This window comes from Erithacus rubecula, assembly GCF_903797595.1.
Source record: "Erithacus rubecula genome assembly, chromosome: 15".
Classification (NCBI taxonomy): Eukaryota; Metazoa; Chordata; class Aves; order Passeriformes; family Muscicapidae; genus Erithacus; species Erithacus rubecula.
Genome location: NC_136667.1, coordinates 17,558,732 through 17,581,012, shown reverse-complemented (window position 1 = coordinate 17,581,012; position 22,281 = coordinate 17,558,732). Strand labels below are relative to the sequence as shown.

General features: G+C 40.2%; 1 protein-coding gene across 1 annotated transcript; it reads left to right on the top strand.

Moving 5' to 3' along the window:
* The first annotated feature begins 139 nt into the window (after positions 1-139).
* Positions 140-19,331, top strand: CHIC1 (cysteine rich hydrophobic domain 1). The gene is made up of 6 exons (XM_079318983.1): positions 140-362; positions 6,557-6,611; positions 12,856-13,011; positions 14,587-14,643; positions 14,829-14,888; positions 15,596-19,331. Exons 1-6 carry the CDS (start codon positions 193-195, stop codon positions 15,644-15,646), a joined length of 549 nt encoding a protein of 182 aa, XP_079175109.1. The 5' UTR covers positions 140-192; the 3' UTR covers positions 15,647-19,331.
* The last annotated feature ends 2,950 nt before the right edge of the window (positions 19,332-22,281 follow it).

The window sequence follows — 22,281 nt, the reverse complement described above, 5'->3', positions numbered from 1 at the left end:
TCCCTTCAGCACTACCAACCCTGCGGAACCCGGCGCCATCCGCCGCCCCGCGCGCCTCGGCACCGAGCTCCCCTCAGCGCCGCCACAGCCCCGCCGGCCGCACTGCGCCTGCGCGCCCTCCTCCCGCCGCCGTGGCCGAGCCGCGGCCCCGCCCCCGGCGCGCGCTGCGCAGGCGCGGCGGGAGGGCCGGCGATGAGCGTCCTGCTGCCCAATATGGCGGACTTCGACACGATCTACGAGCTGGAGGAGGAGGACGAGGAGGAGCAGGATGAGCCTGAGCCCGTGGTGCGGAGCCAGGAGCTGCCCCGGCCCCGCGACGCGCCCGATCCCGTAGCCGTACGGGGCGCCGGGCACATCACCGTGTAAGGAAGGAGTGGGGGGCAGCGTGAGGGGCCGGTGTGGCGGGGCGGTGGAGCCGGGCGGGAGCGCCGGGAGCGGTGAGGGCAGCGGCAGCACCGTGCCCCGGCCCTCCTTCCCCATCCCCGGCTCTGTCAGGGCAGCTCTGCTTTCAACGTGACTATTTTCCGGTAGCTCGAAGGAACCCCCGGCCGTGAATGAACAGCCGGAGTTGGCTGTTGGCTGCAGAGGCTGCAGCGCAGCCCTGGCAGCCCTCTCTGGTCGCTCCTCTCTATCCAAACAATTTGTTAGATAAAAAGCAAAGTCCACGAGCTGCGAGGACGAACAGGCTGCTCAGACCATCTCGCTGTGACCCTTGTGTGCCACAGCCGAGCCAGGAGCCCCCACACTGCACTGCAGAGGAGGCTCCAGCCTGTGCTCCACTTATCTGCTCCAAACTTAGTTGGGAGTTTGGTTCAGATTGAGTGTTTTTATCACTGGAACACAGCGTGAGCCAGAATGTTTTGCTGCTCATTTAAACAGTTGAACAGAAGACGAGCAAGCTGTGTTTCCTTATATGTAATGTTTACTCTTTGGGATTTTCTTAGTATTCCTGCTCCAGCAAGCTGAAGAATTAATAGAACCAAGTGCATCCTTAACAAGTTGTTGGTTGTCACGTTAATTTTCGTGGCAGGCAGGGAGGTATTGAAATTTATGGATTGCAGAGACCCACCAAGCTGGTGTTGCTTTTCTGTCTTTGGATTGCATAAAACTCACATTTCTGTCTGTGGATAGGTGCAGTGTGATCTAACTCCCTGCAGCAAAAGCACGGGGTGGGGAAGGCTCTCCCATCCCTGGGAAGTGCTTTTGGATGTGGTGCTGTGTCCTCATGGCAGCCTGGAGCAGGGTTGCATTGAGCTGCTGCCAGGGGGGAGTTGCTGTGCTGCACCGCAGTGCATTTGCTCGTGCAGATGGAATTCCTTTGTGTCCTCACCCCCAAAGAGCTGCTGGCCTGACTAAGGGAGAGGTGGAACACAAGCAAGATGCTCAGAATACCAAGTACCCATCTTAAGAGTTACCTGATTTGAAGTGCTGAACTGGAAAAGCAACATTACATACTCATCTGCTTTGCCTTCCATGATGCTTTTTGTGTATTAGTGGTGTTAATTGCAGTTCCTTCTTGGCTCCAGCATCTTTTTGGGATGGGCAGGAGCCTCTCCAAGAACTAGTGATGGCCACATCAAAAAAAGCACTCTTGTCAGTGAAGTGGAAATCCTTAGCTAGCTAGGTGTCCTTGCAATCATCTGAGCTGAATCCCCACCCAGTTTATTTTCCCTTTCTCCCACCCCTCTCAGCTTTCTTCCTGTAACAGGACCTACCTGCATGGTAGGAGGCAGCTTTTATTAGCTCATGTGTATTTTTAAATCTTATACTGATAAAAACAATTATTGGATGTTTCCAATAAAATGCAAGTAAACCCTGGATACTGTAGTCCATAATCCTAACCTCCTATTAAATGGGAACTGGTTTGCTTCCCAAAGAGTTTGTGTGTTGGAACTCTGTCACTTTGATCACACAGATGCTGCTGCTTTTGAAATCAGTTGGCTGCAGAAGCAGCCTGCTCCAGTTACTGAGGGGAGAGATGTCATCCAGGAAAACCTGGGTTTGTTTTCTGAACCTGTCTGGAGTACTGCTAATGAAAATGTCTGTCCTGACAAGTCAGACACTATTAAAAAAACAGAAAAACAACTCTCTTTATAAAGCCATTGTTTTCCTTGGATTTTTGTTTCAGATGTCTCCTGTTCCTCAGCTGAGACTGGCCTGTGTAGAGAAGGGATAATTCTCAAATGCCAGAGTCATCTACTTCAGCTTTTCATGTCCAGTTCTGTTATGAAACTCCCAACTAACACTGTTAGTTTCTTGCAAGATACTTCTTATTCTTGTGACCTTGTCAGTGAGCTCTCACTCTAACAGAGTAGCTATTTTGCAGTATCCAGCAGTACTAATTATAAACTCCAGGAGTTTTCTGAGTGTATTTAGCAGAATCTTGTTTTTTCCACTTTACTTTTGCTACCCTTCTACCCCTGTGTGTGGTAAGAATGACCATGTGAAGTGTATTTGATTTATTTTAGTCAGAGAGGACGTGTGTGAAAATGGTTGGCAAAATCTATGTTCATCTTGTCCAGGATTCTCTGAAAAAAAATTGTCATATTTATTGTTTTTGAAAGCTTTTGAATTTCAGCACAGATAAATTACTAGGTTCTTCTAACTGCCTTTTCTTCTGCAATTCCATTTTGATGAGTTATAAACACCTTGTTTGCTGTTTCTCCCAGTGTGACTCTGCTTGATGTATCCAAGTATCTCCACACAGACATTTGTAGTGAAGACTGAGTCATGCCTGGCAAAGCAAAGGCAATAACTTCCAAAAACAGAACAGTAACCAAACTGTAACCTGGTTATAGGGTTGCATTTATCTGCAATAATTTTTCCATATCATTAAGTCTGTGTGGATGGATGGTAATGAGGTAATGAAATAACCATTAAACATATTTTTGCCATTAGTGTCCAACTTCCTGCTGAAGTCTGCAAATCCCCTGAGTTTGGCTAGAAGTTACCTTTTGGAATTCTATCCTGTTGTCTGTAGGAGTGCCCCAGGGACCCACAGTCCAGCTGCTGATGAAAAATTTATTTTCATCAGCTGGAGAAGGGAGGGAAGGACCAGTTGAGAGAAAATTTGATTATTATCTGGTATTGTTCCGCCTTCCACATATTTAAAATAGCAAATGACCTCAGCCTTCCACTGGTTACCAAAAACTTCATTTTCCAAAACATCATCCATGGGTAAGAATTCTTTGGATAGCTCTGTTGGCTTCACAGGAAAATGTTCTGAATTGGGAAATGTTAAAATGTTCAAGGAGATTTCAGCTCAGGGCTCTTGAGGAATGTCATCTTTATTATCTAGTGCTGGCCAGAGCTCAGCTGCTAGCTCCTGAAGAGCAGTGTGGGATCTGAGCTCCACTCTTGCACAGAGGTTAAACATAACCTGGATTAGGTGTGGGGAAAGCTGTGCTCAAGGGGGGTTGGAGAGCTTCACTAAACAGGTTTAACTTGTACAGTCTAGTAGGGCTGATTACTATCTATAAATACAGGAGTGGGAGAAATGAGAGTGAGGTGAGGTTTAAGTCAAAATAAAAAGGCAAAGCACCTGTAAATACTTCTCTTCTAGATGTAAGAAAGTGTTTCCAAAATCTTCCAGTTTCAGTTCTGGGGACTGAAAACCCGAGCTCCTGCTTTGTGAATTAATAAACATTGTTTTGTGGTACCTGTTGCAGGTGAGGTTTGCAACTGGTGCTTCAAGATGTTCACTTCAACCTTCACTGAAGGATTTCTGCATTTCTCTTGTTGTAGCTCCTTAGGACAAGTAGTGTTCTCACCACTCTACAGATGGAGGAAAATGAGGTGATGGGATTTGCCTGATGCCACCCATGAAAACAGGGAAAGAGGGCCAGAAGTGGCAAGTGAGGTCATCCTAGTTCTATTGCAGCCTCTAGGAAACAGTAGCTGGCTTTTCGAGGTACTTGTCATGCAGTGAGGAAAGTGCAAGCAAAGGACGTGGGTGACTGATCTGAATTTCTAAATGTTACACTTTGGGCAGCTTGCACTGAGGAGTCACAGAACTGGCCCAGAAATAAATCACCACCACCTGCTGTGTTAAATGACTTACAGGACAGCTACTGCAATTGATGTTACAGTGGTTTTTAATAAAGAAACCCTGAATTTTAGAAGATTTCGTAGGCCTACTCATACTAGATCACTAGTCTGTTGTAGGAAGTCTAATTAAGTTAATTGCCTCTTGATCAAGACTTGAGATTTTAAATTCTTTACGTGAAAGATTCTAATAGCACTTCAGTACTTTTACAAAGTTGTCTATAAACTATATAACATCATGCCTCAATATTTTTATTTTCTTTGGTTGAGTCACCCCTCTGCTTCATCTAACAGGAGTTGAATGTTTCTAAACCCTGCAGTAAATAATCATAGAATAGTTTGCAAAACTGTGCTGAAGGCCAGTAGTGATTTTGATTAAATATAGTATTTCAAGTAGAGTTAAAACAAAAAGTTCAATTCTTTAGCCACTCACAGGTGTCTGTGTGAGAGGTGCTTTTCTGTTTTCAGGTTTCCTGGATGTGCTGCAACTGAAGGGAGTGATTTGGCAACTAATAAAAATTTAGGGTTTTTAATATGATTCATAACATCAGCTTTGAAATTTAACTCCAAAGATATCGTGATCTTACATTCCTAAACAGGTTACTTAATCACAAAGCACTGCTTTTTCTTGTTCTTTATGGAAATTGGGGTGCAGTGGGGATTTTAATGAGAGTATGTGATCAGTGAGATAAAAGACACTACCTGTGGCTTAGGAAGTGTTTGAACTCTGAATTGTTGAAGGTCAGGGGAGGGTTCTGAGGAGCAGCTTTGGTTCTTTTCAATTTTTTTTCCATTTTTTCAGCTGTTTCCTAAGCTGCTCCTGGCCACTGTAAGAATCAGACAAGATGGACCTTTGGCATGATTTAGTGGAATTGGTCTATTATATGGGTAGAGTAAATAATTCTTCAATTTTCCAGTAGTTCTTTTATTGTGTTGTCTGATTGCTCCTACTTTGTGATCATTTCAGGTTGTTCCATTGCTGATGCACAGAAAAGTCTGTGTTCCTCAAAGCAAGCTGGTGAATGTGCTTTATAATTTTAGTCTCTTTATTTTTTTGAGGCTGAAAAGACTACTTCATAGCTCTCCAAGCTTCCTTAAAACTAAATATATAACATTACAAAACCTGGAAGATTTCATCTAAAAAGGAAAAGGTACAAAATGTGGAGGCTGACTTGCCAGATTACAAAGAGAATGGAAATGTGCTATATTAGTAACCTTTGCCTAAAATCTTCCTGGTTTTACTGTTTGGGGTTTTTTGTAATTGTTTTACACAACTGCTGCTCTTTACAAGAGACTCTAACTTAAATTATTCATTGGAGGACTGGATTGAACTTCACCGGTGTTGCCAAAAATTTCAGTTACTGGATTTTTAGAGACAAGTTCTTCTGTTCTGCCTCTCTCTTCTCTAAGGTTGATTTGACTTTTTGTTACTTCTGAACAATTTCCATTGCCATTTTTGGGTACCTGGGTTATTACACAGTGTGTGTGTGATATCATGATGGGCACTGATGTCCAGGAGAAGGTATTGGAACCTTTAAAGTCTTTTCCAACCCAAACCATTCCACAATTCTGTGTTTTTTCAGAAATACTGGTATTGGTAAAAAGGGACCAGTTTGATTTAAAGCAGAGTTTGTTTCTTCAATAACTCCTACAATACCAAACATATTTGTGCTCTTCTTTTTGGCAGTGATTCTTTCAGGTATTTTGACTTTTTTTGAACACAGATACTCAGGAGATAGTTTAGCAGAGCTGACTTGATGTGCAATATATTTAACTTTTATCAAACATACAGATTGTAGCTGAGTACCATGAACTGCTGGATTTTGTTAAATTACTGAGTTTTAAAGGTTCAGGAGTTTTGGAATAAGTGGTAACAGGTTTCCAAGCCAAATCCAGCTCCCTGGAGCTTTCACTGGTTATAATGAAAACCTTTTTCTCAAACCCCAGAACACTTCAGTGCAGAGTAGTCACTGTGATACCCAAAACTTAATTTCTTGAAATTCACAGTTGTAAAACTATCCTTTGTGTAAGACACATTTTGCATGAGGTACCTTAACTCAACCCAAAGGAAGTTTTTAAAACCAAATGGTTATATATTTCTAAGATAATGATGAATGGGTTCCTTAAAACAAATTTCATCTGTTGCATGTGGAACAATTGCATGTGTAAGAAAATAAAAGGACTGTCGAGCCTGGCATTTCATAGCTGGAGGGTTTTTTTTTGCAGAAATCAAAGACTGAAACTTGTTGCCATCCAATTGGAAAAGGATTTTTGCATTTCTGGAGGTACTGAAGTAAGGCACCAAGCTGTGTTTGTGTCTGGAAATGACTGAATGGCACATGAGACCTTATATTAACTTAAATCAAAAGCTTGTGAAATAATGCAAACAGAAGGGCAAAATAAATTAATAGTGGTTTCTTTTTAAAGTAAAAACTCTTACTGCATTTTTTTTATTAAGGGAAACAAAATAAGTTAGGTGGAATATATTTTGTTTGTCTCTTTTGTTTTCAAGGTTTGGCTTGAGCAACAAGTTTGATACAGAATTTCCTTCTGTTCTGACAGGGAAGGTAAGTGTGAGATTAAACTGTTCATTTTATGGGAGGAGCCAGTGCATCCTGTGATTTCTGTGTTGGGTACCTGAGCATGAACCCACTAAAATCTGTTACCTGTGTGACCCAGCTGCTCACTGCCCAGCCCCTGAGTGGAGCTGGAAACAAGGAGAATTTGCAGTGATTTTTATCATTATTGACATTCCAAACACAGCAAGGCTCACCATGGATCCCACTGTTTCCATGCAGACCTGAAAGCAGCACTCACTTAACCTTGCTTTTGAAAAACCTGGAGTTTGTGCTCCCTCCTGGGTGAATTAAATCAGTACAAAAACTCAGCCTCTCTTTTGAGTATGCCTGATGAGCCTTGAGTTTGTTTAGACAAATCTCTGGAAGTGAATCTGTTTTATTTGAAGCTTTACAGAACAAAACATAAGTGTTAAATCTACTAATGAAGCAGGTTTTTAGTACATTTTCACAAAGGCTGTTTAGTGTTAATTAGTAGTTAATTCTGAAAATTAGTGGTGACAAGTCTCTTGCTTTCTCTGGAGTCCTGTCATCTTACTTAATGCCAGTGTAACAAACTGTAATTTATAGCTATTAATTCAGTCTTCACTAATTTCTTAGTTAGTTCTAAATTATTTTTGTAATTGTAGTTTTTTAATCTTTTAATTGCTTAATTCTTTTTCCCTTAAATTTTTTTCTTCCTGCTGTTTCACCCTCTAGTGCTTTCTTTTTGCTATGATTTATATCCCCCTGATGTATCTTTTCCAAAATTTGGGAAGAAAAAAAGTTTATTTGGCTCTTTCTACTTTATCTCATGTCATCTCCTAGAGCTGCACTCCCTCTGCAGCCCCTTGCAGAGGTTGAGTCATAGCAACAATCCACTAAACACAGCTGGATGGTTGCTCTTGCTTCTGCCAGATCCATCTGGGCTTTCTCCTCCTGCATTTTCACACCAGAGTAAATGAATAAAATCCTTGTGTTGTGCTTGTCCAGCTGTTCTGACAGCAGGACCCCTGAAAAGCAGGTTCTGCTTGGAGTTTTTGGGGTGCTAAAAATCAGCCTGGGAATTCTGCCCTTGTTTTAGGATCTCACTGAGCTCAGAAAGGCAAATCCTGCTGATTCCAGTGAGAGGGCTACTCACAACACTTTGCATTTCACCACCTTGTCTGAGGCTTATTCTTTTCTGATCACTGAACAGCCACAATACATTTTGGGAAAAGCTATTTTATGTTCTTTTATTCAAGCTGCAGTTTATTATAAATAAGCCTGTAGAAAATCCCAGGCAAAAAATGTTTAAACTAAATTTAATTCTATAATTTCATCTCTTTCTGTCTCTCTAAAATATATTTGGGTTATTAAAAAAAAAACCTTCAACCAGGTCTCCACTTTATAATACCAGCATCAATGGCTGTCACATTTTCCACTTGATTGTCCTCCTCTTGTTAAATAGACAGTGAACAAAAGCTTAATTTAAAGTTCAGCTGAGTGCTTGGACTTAATTTAGCAAAGAAAGGGAAGAGGAAATTCTTCTGTTGGCATTTACCCGTCTGTGGGTGCTACAGGAGTTCCATGGACAGGGATTTCATGGATTTAGGGATGTTCCTCTGTTGAGAATCTTGATATTCTTGATATTCTGTTAACCTTGTGGATTTGAGGGGCTTTCTGAGCAAGGAAATGAATTCTCTTTTGTCAGGGGAAAGCACCAATCAAACCAGATAGTAAACACATTTTTCTTCCTGCTTGCCACACGTTGCCATGAAAGACATTAAAAACCACAGTTGTGGGTCTTTTGGTTTTTAATACTTTTGTCAATTGCAAGAAATAAAGAATCTGCTTCTTCCTGTGGTTGAGGCAGTCAATCGTCTTAATCCCTATTGAAAATGAAAACTCAGTCATTTTTTCCAGGAAGTTTTTCTTCAAATACCCTGTTAAATAATTCACAATAATCAGTATTGTAGGCAACTGAGACCCCACTTTAAGATCCTCTGTTGTTAAAATGTAATTTTTTTGCTTTTTATGGAATCAAAATTTATAAATAACAGTGACTGTTTATATTTACAAATTGGGATTAAAATGTTTACTCTGAATTTGCATTAGTCCTCAGGTACTCTAAGACAATGTCATAGTTTATTCATATTGCCTGTGTAACATTGAGTTTAATGGCTTTGCTGTCCCCTGTGAATTGATATTAATAATAAATCCCATCTGCTAATGGAGTGCAAGAGATGAAGCCACTAGATGGACTTGATGGAGTTCTCAGTACTGGTTTTCTTTAGAATAAATACAGATGTAAAAAATGCAGGTTTTAAAGCAGGATGAAAATCCTAATTAGAGAAAACTGTGGCTACACCTTTCTCCCAGAAACACAAACCTTTGGGATTTATGCCCTATCCTTGTGTTAGCAATTTATTTAAACTTCTTCCCCTCAGTTTGCCCATCCACATAATGGTGGCAGCAAACCTGATTTTCTTTTTCTGAAGTCTGAAATCCCCCTCCTCCTGCCCCCATTTTCCCATTTTTCCAGTTTCTGCATAGCTGTTGCAGGTTAGCCTAGAGCTACATGCTTGTAATTACATCTTCAGTGTTTAATTGAGACTTAATTTGTTGCTTTCCTTGGGAGAGGTGAATGTGTACATTTGAGGGTAAAGCACAGACAATAAAATAATAAAGGAAAGGAAAATCCCAGGCATGTCAGATGTTTGGCCTGGCTAATTCAGCTGGATTAATATTTGTCTTGCAGGATGAGACATAAACTCACCTGGTTTGTAAATCCTGAGCCAGGCTCCTTTCTAATGGAACATTATAAGAAAAGATTTGACTACACTTAATACAGAGGCAATATTTAACTTTTAATAATGTAATTGGACCTTGGCCTAAATGGGAATGGTGATTAAATTTAAATTGTGTGTGCTACAGGTTTACAGGATTATTAATTCTCTCAAACAAGCTTTTAACCAAATATTCTCTGTGATATGGAGCACAATAGCACACACTGCTCCAGGTGACCAGAAAATGATCCTTGAGGGGAAAAGTGGAATTTCCTGCTCTGATCTTGAAACAAAAGGGGTCCAGGCCAGAGAGGAGTGTGCAGTGCAGGGCAATGGGAGCCATAAAGTGAGGGCTGGGCATTGTGGTGCCTGTGATTGATAGGGCTGCAGATGATGGTGATTGAAGGAAGATCAGGCCTGCTGGGCCCTACTGGCTCCCTTCCTGTCTTTGGAGATCCTCTGCATCCTGTTGTAAAATATTATGACACCCCCTCCTTTCCTTTTATGTTTTTGTTTTGGTTTGTTTTTTCCCCTCCTAAAAGGAGCTAATGTCCCTTCCCAAGGTGTACAGCACAGCCAGGAGCAAAGTGTTATCTCACTCTTTTCAAGAGCCAGACACAGACTCTCCAAGAGATTTCCAGAATTACTCAAAACTAGGATTTTTTAGGGAGCTGTCTTTGAGCAGGAGGAGCTGTTAATTGTTTGTTTGAAATACATCAGCCCCTTCACATACACCTTTCAAAAGCTGTACCTGCAAGAAGGCAAGAGTTAAAATTGTGGCAGAAAAATGAACAGTTCTGTGGTGACTTTGATTTGGATGCCATTTCTTTGTTAGATTAGAACAGTTATTTACAGGTATTTTGTTCTTAATCACTGTGTAACAATGCTTAACTGCCACTGAGCTGTAAATTGAGCTACTTAATTGTGATTTCTTCTGTTTATCTTGGTCTCCAGTTCCTTTAGTTTCAGATGAACATGTCATTAGTGACAGAAATATTTGTTATGATTCCATTTCCTAAAGGCAGAAACAATCCAATAGTTTGGGTTAGTCAAGAGCATCTTAAGTAATTTAATCTTCTGTTGCAGCCAAGAGATTCACCTTTACATGAAAATATTTGGTGAGTTAGCAGGTAGTGGTGTTTTCATAATATTTTATTAAATATCAGCCCAAAATTCCTGAAATGGGAATTTTCTGTTCCTTAGTGACATCCAAAGTTGGTTTCTGTTTTAGCCATTTGTTCTGCAGGAAGGAGAGTACTTCAACTTCCATCTTAAAATGTAGGAACATGTTAACTTAATGTGAACAGTGACTCCCTAAAAATCACCACAGGAACAGGAAAATCTCCCTGTGCTTTCTTTTTAGGTCCCAAATTTTTCTGCCAGCTGTGATGTGAGAATCTGCTTGAGTTCTCTTGGTGTTGGATGTTACCACTGATAAGGGTTATTCTTATTAAACTGAATTCTGTGCTGTGCTGTTCCATTGTCTTTGGCAAGTTTGTTCAGCTGGATTTGGAGGTTGTCTGTGTTGTTGTCAAGGTCCAGTAAACTTTGTGTCTAAAGGAAAAGGAAACATTCTCTTTTCTTAGGGAGTCTCATTGCAAAAGAATAAATGGATTCTAGGAAAAAAACAAAACTATTTATATTTCACATGAACAAAATGTAAAATTCTAGAAGATTTATCAAAGGAAGTGCCATTTGTAGATAGCTAAATATGAGACCCACAGAAACTTCCTTAAAAGTTGAAAATGCCAATTAATGTAGGAATCTTAGTTTACTTTGAGGCAGTGACTGCAGCAGCTGTCTGAGGTTACTGCAAAGCACCACCCAGATGTTCTTTCCTACAAAACACTCTCCCACGTTGAAGATGAAATGATTTTGCTCATGTGCATCTGGTATTTGTTATATCCCAAAACAAGATCTGGCACTGGCAAAGAAATCCATAAAACCTTGTTCCAGAGACATGCAAGTACAGGACAGTTTGCCACATTACAATGGGATTTTTTTTCATTGCAGATGTCTCAGTACAAAGGTTCTCAGGGGATTTCTTTCACCATTTTCTTTTTATTTTTTTTCCTCAACTGGGAAGAAAAAAACTTATAAAAAACTCTTGTACAACAGACAATTTTTTTTAGTTGCTCCATTTGAGTCTGTTTGCAGGGGGTGGCAAAATAATTCCTTTCTATGCATTTATTAATTCCTGCTTGTAAATAATCACACTTAAATTATGTTCTCATGTTATTAACTCTAGGCCTGGCTTGTGTGCAAGCCCAGCTGCCCCTGACTCTGTGGTGCCTGGTGAGCTGAATGAGCAGGAAACAGATGTTGTATTTATTGACTCCCTTCCCTGCAATGCTTTAAAGAATTCAGCTCAATGGGCAGAGGCAGCAGCATCAGGTCCTCTCCATTTCCTGCCCTGTGGCTCTGCCCCTGCTGAAAAGGATCTTTGTCATTAAATGAACTTTTGTTGGTGTTTGCAGAGCCAGATGAGCAGAGTTGGGCTTGCCTGGGGGTTGTGTACAGATTCACTTTGGGGATTTGCATCAAGGTGGGAAGCAGGCAGGAAAGATGGGATGTTTTAATTTTTTTGAGTTGTGCTTGCCTGGTCAAGTCTCTTGTTGGTCCTGATTTATTCTGCTTTGTGTATTTAAATGCTGGATTGTGTTAGAGTCAAGAGTGTAGTTTTGGAGTCACAGCCTCAAATCCATGTTTGACGTGTCAGGTGGAGGTGATTTGGATTCTGTAGGGAGATGAGGGGTTTGGGCTATGTGAGTGGGTGAGAAATGCAGTTACTGGAGGAAGGAGCTTTCTGGTACAAAATGGGGCTTCCACTGTGGCAGTACAGGTGTAAAATACTCCTTCATTTCAAAAAGCCACTTTTCAAGGAGTAGGCTTTATTCCTAACCCTGTCCAAGGTGCTCTGCTCTGCCTTAAATACAATCCAGTGTTTTTCTTTCTAGGCTTCCCTATTGTAGGAAGCAGCCACAAGGGAAGTTGTGGCTTCATTATGGGCCACTGCAGGAAGTTCTTTGTGGACAGAGCCTTCACCCAGGCACAGTGTGGGCTTAGATTGGTGTGACATCAATTTGGACAATACTCTCCCTTTCTGTGATACCTATTTTTACTGCAAAGCTTCCACATTCCCTTGGAAAGCAGACTGTCATTCTTCCATGGTTTTGCTCAGTGTAGCCAGGGCATGTATTGCCCAGCTGTGTCCCAATTCTGATTTTGTTTCAGGCCCATTGATTAATTACTGGTGCAATAAATATGGATGAGGCTGTTCATCTAAAAGATTTGGCTTTTTAATTCAGTTTTGTGCAGCTCACACACCAGAAATAAATTTGTTGCAGGAAAATGACTTTTCATGCTCACTGAGTGACCAGTGCTTTAGAAGATTGTGTAATTTTCTGTTTCATTTTAACCTGTAGAGGCAATTTCTGAGGAAATCCCCCTGTGCTGGCTGTCCCTGAAGTTGAGCCCTTGTGTTGCAGGTGGCCCCTGAGGAATTCAAGACCAGCATCAGCCGAGTGAACGCCTGCCTGAGGAAGAACCTCCCTGTCAATGTCAAGTGGCTGCTCTGTGGCTGCCTGTGCTGCTGCTGCACTCTGGGCTGCAGCCTGTGGCCTGTGGTCTGTCTTAACAAAAGAGTGAGTCCATGGTTCATCTTATTCTAAGGATTTTTTAATTATTGGTAGGTTTAAATAACTTTTCGTAATATATTCCCTATTTAAAAACCCTGGTTTGGCCTCACATTCAAAAGGTTTTTCTGGTTTCCACCTTAGAAAATAGAAAAAAATTTGAAATTGTACCAAATTATCAGTTGACTCTCAGTAGCTTTAAGAATAGCAAATTTAATCTCAATTCAAACAGGATAGAATATATGATACCCTAAATTTCCAGGATTTCTCAAAGTCTAAGAATTGAGAGCTGAACCTTCATGACCTTCAAAGAGTGACAGAATTAGACTGAAAAATCACTTTTCACTCCCTTTACCCCCAAATAAATATTTTTTAAATTTAAAAAACACCTTTTTTTTATCTGCAACAGACACCATAACATTTCAGTGCTGTGGTTTATTTCCTATATTTCACTGTGCTGTTTCTGTTAAGAACAAGTCCAAATTTATTTTCTAAACATTTTTCCCCAACACAGAGTTGAGCACTCCTGTAATCAGGTCCAAAGTAACAATTTTTAAAAGCACTTCAGTGATACCAGGTAAACATTATCTCAATTACCTGTGTGGTTTACATTTGGAATTGATTTATCACAGCAGCAAATATTGAGGAAGTGCATTAATGTGTTAACTTGTTGAAGTGCTCATCACTGAAAATGCCTCACTAAAAAGTTACAGGACTTGTTTTAGTTCATTGTAACTGCCTTTAAAAATGTAATTATTGCAGAGGTTTATGCCTGAGGGATACAAAAGGTGTATTTGCAGTTTTAAAGCCATTGTAGCAGTGAAAATGTAAATAAATGCCCATGTGGTGGTGTAGTATTAATTATATGAAATTCTCAAGGCTACAGAGAATATGCACCAAGTAGGGAAAATGATGACACTTCTGTGGGGGTGATAACAATCATGCAGTGATTAAAATGAAATGTATGCCATGCAGGATCACCACAGTTATCTTTTTGTGACCTTCAAAATCACTGAAACTTGAGAAATCATCTCCTCTCCACAGTCCTGGACAGAGCAAAATATAAAGAACACATTTGGTAGTCAAGAGCTGAAATAATTTGTGAACTGGAGTTCAGTGGTGAAGGTTCTGTTGAAGATCACAATTCCATTAGGAAAAGCTGAAAATTAAATGTATGGAAATCAGTGTTTTCAGCAGAACACCTCCAATGAGTGCAGGATTTGGCCAGGAGAATTTGGGAGACTCTGTTTTGTTGGCTGTGGGAGGTAAAAATATTAAATTCAAAGGATCTCTTAGTAACTAAATGAACTCTGGAAAGCCACAGGCATAAGTTGGACTTGATCTTAGATTTTTTTCCAGGGAATCTAAGTCAACAAAAACCCCACAAGTGTTTCCTTTTTTGAAAAATGGGGGAGTAGGGGGTTAAAGTGATAAGCTTTCCATTTATTTCTTCTTTACATTATTCTTCTTTTATAAAACTTAACTTACTATAAATTAACCTTAGCCAGAAATGCAGTAGTGAGATCCCTCTGGATGAGACTGGCTGCTGAACCATTCCTGATACACTTCTGACTTCCTTTCTAGACTAGAAGATCAATTCAGAAATTGTTAGAATGGGAAAACAACAGACTATATCATAAGGTAAGAAATTTGTAGCTTTTTTTCAGCTTTAAGAATATTGACAATGAAGGATTTTACTGTCTGGTCATAATTTCATATTTTACACTGATCCTAAATAATAGATCTGATAATTCAATATTGCTAATTCTTGTTGCATTACCCCTCCAAAAACAGCTGTTCTAATCCTTTGTTAATTATTTCCTTAGCTTGGTTTGCACTGGAAGCTGAGTAAAAGGAAATGTGAAACTAGCAATATGATGGAATATGTGAGTATTGCTTGTTATTATTGCTGTTCAACAGAACTGTGATTAAATAGAGAAAATCTTTCACTCAGTGACCCTGTACAAAAAAATCTCCCAGACAGATGTGTAGTTTGGTTTGTAATCTGGAATGAGGGAGACCCACTGGGACTTTTTGCATTGGAGAGATTCCCACACCAGCACAGTCCATAGTTCCTTATCACTTTTTCCACCTTTCCAGTGGTATTCATCATTCCTTTGATTCAAATAATCGTGCAGAAATATTGTATCTTAATGTGGTTTTTTGGTTGTTTTAATTTTTTGGTTGTTTTGGTGGGGCGCTTTTTTTTTTTTTTTTTTTTTTTTTTTTTTTTTTTTTTTTTTTTTTTTTTGCCAGCTCAAAATTTTACATGGCTGTAAACAAGACAGACTTTGTAGGAAAGTAAAATTTCAAATATTTCTGTGGTTCTCCCTTATCCGTTTTAACAGGTAGCTGGGAAGATTGTTTAGGCTTTAGGGAAGGAGATCCACCCCAAAAAAAGCCAAGCACCCAAATTCCCTTTATTTCAGAATGACTGTAATCTACTTTGTTACCCTGGGGAACATTCCCTCCTCACAGACTATCTCAGATATATTTAATCTCATGAATTAGCTAATGTTCATGGAAATTGTACTGAAGCTTTGAACTTTTTGGTTGCTCTCTTCAGTTCTTGTCTTTTTCCCTTCTTCAACAGGTAATATTAATAGAGTTCTTACCAAAATACCCCATATTTCGACCTGACTGAGGAACAACATTGATCTTTCATGTTACCTGTCATTTTCTACCCTTAGTGCCTTGTAGATGATTTTGGAAAGAAGATGGTCTACTTTGCTGTGACTTAAAAATGTTCTTCAGTAGAAATCTTCCTTGCTGTTACTTTCTTTTGTTAAGAAGAGAACAATTTGCACATTTTTTTTATGTTAAACGAGGCTTCTATGTTGCACTCTGAATTTTTAACATTACCAATAACTGATAGAGTTGCCACTAGGGATCTTAACATCAGTGCTGCTTAAACTTGTTCTGAGCATGCTGCCTTATTAATTTCTCTCTTTGCTGTCCTCCAATGTGCATCCTAAAGCTGTGTCATCCTATATTTCATCCTGAGTGTTGCAATCCTAGAAACCCTCAGTAGGAATGTCCAGGTAAACTCCAGTAGTAATGATTTTAGTAGAACCTGCTTGCATAGGACTTGCAATCAACAGCACTGGTTTTGTCCTGCACTTTGCAAAATCATCATTTACATTTAGGGGGGTTCATTAGTTTACCCACTATGGATTTGTAAATATTGACTCTTTGCATAATGTAAAGTGTGGTATGCCAAGGTTTACAGAATGTATTATAGCTCTTACTCTATTGCCAACAGTCCCCCAGCATCTGTTCCATGTGCTCCTTCCCCTGGGATTGTACAGCCCCACTCACACTGGTTTTATGGGAAAGCCATAAAGAGTTTGTACATATGTCAGATGTGTAGGGCTCAGTTGCACTTTGTTTAGTAAATGGATGAAAAATGCATAGCATTTCTGTCTTTATTTGGAAAAGTATTTCAGGTGGTGTTTGCAGCACCTGAAATCCAAAGCTGAAATCTTCACCTCTGCAAAAGCTGTTTGTGGGGTAGATGGCAGCTGCTGTTAACAAAATACCCTAAAGTCTCTTTGGAAGTGAGGAATATATGGTTGTTAAGTTCTATTTTGTTTTGAGGTCAGGAAAGATTAAGCTCAAATCAGAGATCTTTGTTACAAAGGAGAAAAATTAGGACCAGCCAAATCCAAGCTGAAGCAGCACCTTTGTTACAATTGTGGTGTGGTTGTACTTCAGCATTTTCACAGTTCAGTGGCATGAAGTCCCTTCCAGTGGAAATAGGTTTTATCTCAGTCAAAGTGGAGTTTGAAAACATGCTGTGAGGGGAGGAAGTGCAGCAGTTGAAAGGGCTCCTGAATATGTTTTGGCAGTCAGGCAGTGTCTGCAGAGCCAGGAAAGCCTTGTGGAATTCAGTATTATTTTGGATTCATCCCTGTTTGCTTGATGTCAGGAAGGGAAGTCATTGTAGAAAAACTTCCTCTAATGGCTGACCTAAGCAAGAGCACTCGAGAAAAGAAAGCAAATGGAAATTGTTGCAAGTTCCCTGCTTTTCCTGACTAGAAATAACAGCCCAGCAGATAACTGAGCATCTGCAAGTTGTGGTGCATTTCATTACCAGTGTCCAGGCATTTCTTTGCAGCATCTCCCTTCAACATCATCCCAAGTTGCTTTTTACTTTCAGGGTGGCTTGGGGTTTCCTCTGAATGTATTTGCATCTCTCCAGTTTGCAATATGCTATTCAAATACAGTATTTGTAAGACCATTGCATTCTAATACCTGTAGTAGGTCAGATTCCTTGTACACAGTGTTTACAGAAGGCCAGTTTTATGCAACTTGTTACTGAAAGGGAGTTTGTGCTGTTTCCAGTCCCAGACTGATGGTTCAGAGTCTGAAATCTGCACATTTCATGCAGAAACTTTGGTAGATTGGTGACAACTAAATGTGTAATTGCATTTGTAACACGAATAAAAACCTCCTGTGTTGTTTGAAATTATCATTAGTTACACCTTGCAATCAGATTTCCTTTGCAGAACCAAGCAAAATGTTGTCTCCAATTTATTTCTCTTTTTTGGGGGATGAGTGTTAACTGGAAGCAGAGAAAATAATGGCAGAAAAAGGCAGAGCTAACCAAAACTGAAATGGCACACCCAGTTCTTTCTTTGGGTTTCCCTGACAAATGAGTTTCTGGAGTAATTAACAGAACAATAGAGATTTCTTACGGTTCTGCCAGAACTCTGTAGTGCAAAAAAACCCTCAAGAAATCTCAGCAGGTTCTGATTTTCTTCAGTGATTCTGTTTTCTCCCTGTACTTTCCAAGTGGGAGAACAGACACTTCCCATGGAACCCCAGAATGGGTTGGGTAGAAGGGACCCCAAAGTTCCTGTCATTCCACCCCCTCCTTCCACTAGCCCAGGTTGCTCAGTTCCATCCAAACTCCTGGAACACTTAAGCACATAAGATTAATTTGTAAAGTTTACATAAATCCTGTACATTTTAATTTGTCCTTAATTATTAATTGTGCAGTCTTCAAACCATGAATGCTTCTTGTCTTTGTGTTTTAATTGACATTTAATTATGTGGCCATAAAGCAACTGGTAAAGAACCAGAGCCAAACCTGTCATTTACAGTAAGCTCCATGTTTTAATAAGTAGATAAATTTGCATTAAAATGCAAAACCAGCAGCAGTATTACATTTGCATGTGAAAGACACAGGATTCATAGCTCACAGAAAGGTGAAGGCAGCTGGCAGTGCTGCTCTGAACTCTGGTTGTCCTTTAATACAAAAACATCATAGGTAATTCTGTGTCCTGAGCCTGGAAATCTCATTTTTGAGATCTGCATGAGTTGGTGAAGTGTCTATGGAGGATATCTGTCAGAATTTGTAGCAGTGTAACAGATTAATGTCACAGAGTGAGTGGAATGGTGAAGAAAGTGCCTTGGCTGGTTCCAACACCATAGTGAGAAAAGGAGAAAGGGAGCTGCTCCCTCTCAGGAGTGGGAGCTTGCAGCAGATTTTTAAAAGCAGCCACTGTCCACCAAATCCCTGTTGATTTCTTCACATCAACATGTTGACACTAATTTTGTTTCTAGATCTTATCCAGGAAATCTTTGGGGTTGTATCTAGAAAATTTTGTGTCTGGAGAGTGCTGAAGGAGTGCAGAACTCTGGCAGAGCATCAAAGCTCTCCTTAGTGATTGCCCACCTGCTCCTGCAAAGGTGCTTTCCCAGAGGAGGAACACTAAAGTGTTCAAACATGCACATTCCAAATCTAGGGAGTGTGGGTTCAGTTGTAAATGGGTGATTTTAAAATAAACACAAAAAAAAAAAAAATTCCTATGTTTTCCTTGATAGGTACAAAATTCCATATGCAAAACCATAAATTGATATTTATTATTGTCCCACTGACAGTTTTCTACATTTTCTTGTCAACACACTACCATTGGAGCAATAAAAATGTCAAGCTATTAACATTCACCATCAATTATTTATCACTTTAGTAAGCAATGTTATGTGATTCTTCTGCCATTCTTTTGTTTTCTGCTTTTGGTGTTCTTACAGTGTTGTAACATACTTGTATTGCTTCTGAAAAGTGGTTTTGTTTAAGCTGTATGAAACTGTGTTCTTAACACTTTTATTCTGTTTACAAGTGAACAGCCACTTTTTTAACAGGACCTCACATCTGGAGAGTTTTCTCTCTATTTTTTATTTTAAATGAAAATAAAATTCTAACTGAGCTTGCTTTCTACAATTTACTGCACTGGCTTGTGCCATTGAAAGAAGCTGGAAGTCAGACATGCTTCATCACTTTGAGACATTTTTCTTTAATTAAATTCAAAGATGATAACCTTGAATAGTGCAATGTGTTTATAAAAAAAAAAAAAATTCTGCGTCTTTCCCTGCAGAGGTGTTTGAGTGGGATGGCAGCAGAGTCTGAGCCACACCTGCTGCAGCTTTGGCTGGCTCAGACAACAAGACTTGGAAAGCTTAGGGAGGATTTCTAAAGATGAAAACTGCAGAAGGCTCATCCTGTCTGGTTTTCCACCCTCCTGCCAGGATAGAGCTGGACTCCCCATCCCTGGAGGTGTTGAACAATGTGTGACTGTGGTTTAGTGGTGACCATGGTGCTGCTGTTGCTTGATGGCTGCACTTGGGGATCAAAGTCTCTGCCAGCCTGAATAATTCCCAGGTTTGGTTGGTGGCTCACAGACCCTCCCTTGTAAGGATTTCCTGAAGGAATCTCTCCCTCCAGGAGAGGTTTTCTCCCACCTCCCAGGGAGCAGGGACAATATGGGGTGAACAAATCCCTGCCTTGCAGAGGGGTTTGTGCCCAGCACAAGGCAGCCCTTTGTGTGTGTGACCAGCCTGGCTTTGGGGCTGTGAAAGCAGGACTTGAAACTAGAGCCTTTGGCTCATCCCTGAGGGAAAAGCTCACATTCCTGACAGGGGCACGTGCAATGTTTTTGTTGGAAGTTGTTTTGGGCAAACCCAGGAGCAGCAGGGCTGATGGAGCAGGGAGCTGATACTGGATGTTGGCAGGGAATATTCCTGGGATGTTCAGCCAAAACAGGGATGAGGGCTGAGTCAGGAGTCAGCCTCTCAGGGGCTTTAGGAGATGGAATTGCCCAGACTTAGCAGCAAAGGCCTGTGCTAAGGATATTTGGCATTTGGCCCTGACTCTGTTGGAAGGCAGTCTCAGACCTGTTGGTGGAGCAGCTTTGCTGTGCTGTCTGTGCCAGTGTATTTATAATGCTGGGACTGTTCTAGCTGAGTTTATTTTTCTAGTGAAGCTTGGAGAGACTTAAACCCATCATTTATTAGACCAAATTAAATGTTAGCCTTCTCTCAAAAGCAAAGTTCTGTTTCTCTCATCCTGTTTGCATTTATTTGAATTAATTTTCCTTGAATAGGAGTGACCAGGAACAATATTCCAGTTAGTGGTTCATGGCCAAGGCATGTATTTATTTCAGTATTGATAGTTCCCTCTCTTTATGACAAGAATGTGATCCATTAAATCTAAAGGGTCACATTTGTCTCCTTAGTGGCTGTATTATATCCCTGTTCCATAGCTGTTCTGTGATAAATCTGAGGCTATTTCTCTTCAGCCACTTGCAGTTTATACAAGTTCCCTGCAGACACTCATTATCAGTCCAGACTCAGCATCTGACACTTTGTACTGGTGAATCTCTCAATATTTCCATTACTGTGTCCTCCCAGTCCTCCAGTTCTCCTTGTATTTGTGTGCCCACTCTTCCTGTAAAAGTGTTTGCCACAGGCTGATTCAATCTGCAGAATTAACACAAATGAGTTTACTAAAAAGATTAGTTACCAGATTGATGCCTGAATTTTGCTTATGGTTTTCTAAATGTCCTTTGACTTAGTCCCTGACCTGCTTTAATTATTTCTATTATTTCTTCATCTGACTGAATCAATAATTTCCTTGTTGTGGTTTATCTGGGAGATCAAATCTACCTGGACTTGGTTGATTTACATCTGTTTATTTTATAAACATGCAAACAGCAGATTTGGGTCTGGGCTAAACTGCTGAATTCTACATTTTCCCTCATCACTGAATGTGTTTAGATAATGATGCTTTCAATATATTCACATTTTATTTCACATTCTTTATGTAAGCCTTATGATCTATAGTAGCCTTTCTTGTGCAGTAAATTAAAAATTCTGTAGGAAATAGGTTTGTATATTTGTATTCAGTGATAACAAATATAACCTGAGATTTTTGGCTAGAAAAGAAACACTTCTTAACAACAGTGCTGGTCCCATGGGATAGGTAATAAAATTGGAAAGAGGAATTACAGTAGCTCTCAGACTAATAGGAATTTAAAATTAAAAGGCAAATATTAATCAAAAGGTGATGACTGATCTGTATTTACTGAAAATTATACCATGTGAAAGCCTAGAGGAGTAATTGAAAACTACTGGTTCTACAGGGATCCCCTTGGACTTTTTTGACATTGAAATGTCTGAACTGAGCAGCAAAAGTCAAAAGGAATTCTGGGTTTGGTTGTAAATGGAAAACAGTGGAAAATAAAAAGCCACTGTTGAGGCTTGCTGGTTAGCAGCACTTCCCACCTCTGGAGAGTTAACTTGGATCCACAGGTATCACCAGGGATTTCATCAGCTCCTGGTGGGTTTTGGATGTCCAGTTTTTCTGGTGAGTATTCATTCAGCATTCCCAGTGTAGGGTCCAGCAGGGCACAGGGAGCAGGAATGGACAGAGCCACACCACAGCCACAGGGTGCAGAGGGAACATTTGAACCCAGGATTTTTCTGGCTCTGTTTAGTGCATGGAACAGGTAACTTGCTTCAGGATCCTCTGTAGTTTTTGTGAGCATCAGTGCTGAAAATCAGCTTGCTCTGAGTTTCCCTGTGGCACTGATGGGCTTGAGGGCTCTGGAAGATGTTATAAATGAGAAATAAAGTCTCTGTATTCAGCAAAATTTAGATTGCTTTATTTTATATAGACAGAGCAAGCAGTGCTGGAGAAAATGAGGGGTCACTGCCCACTCCACACTTCCACTGAACCTGGTTTGCAGCTCCCTTTTTATAGGATGGTTTTCCTTGTAGGAATCAATAATTGTTATTGTTTTGTTGTAGTAATTCTGCAAGGTAAGCAGTGGTGGGCAAAGAAACTTCCAAACTTCCGTGGGACAGCTCTTGGGACAATTGGTCATGGAACCATCTGGTTTTGGTAAATAAAAAAACAAATGAGAAGCTGATCTTTAGCAGATAATTTGTGATTGATCACACAATGGCAGGAAATCTGATTCTGAAAAAAAACCTTTC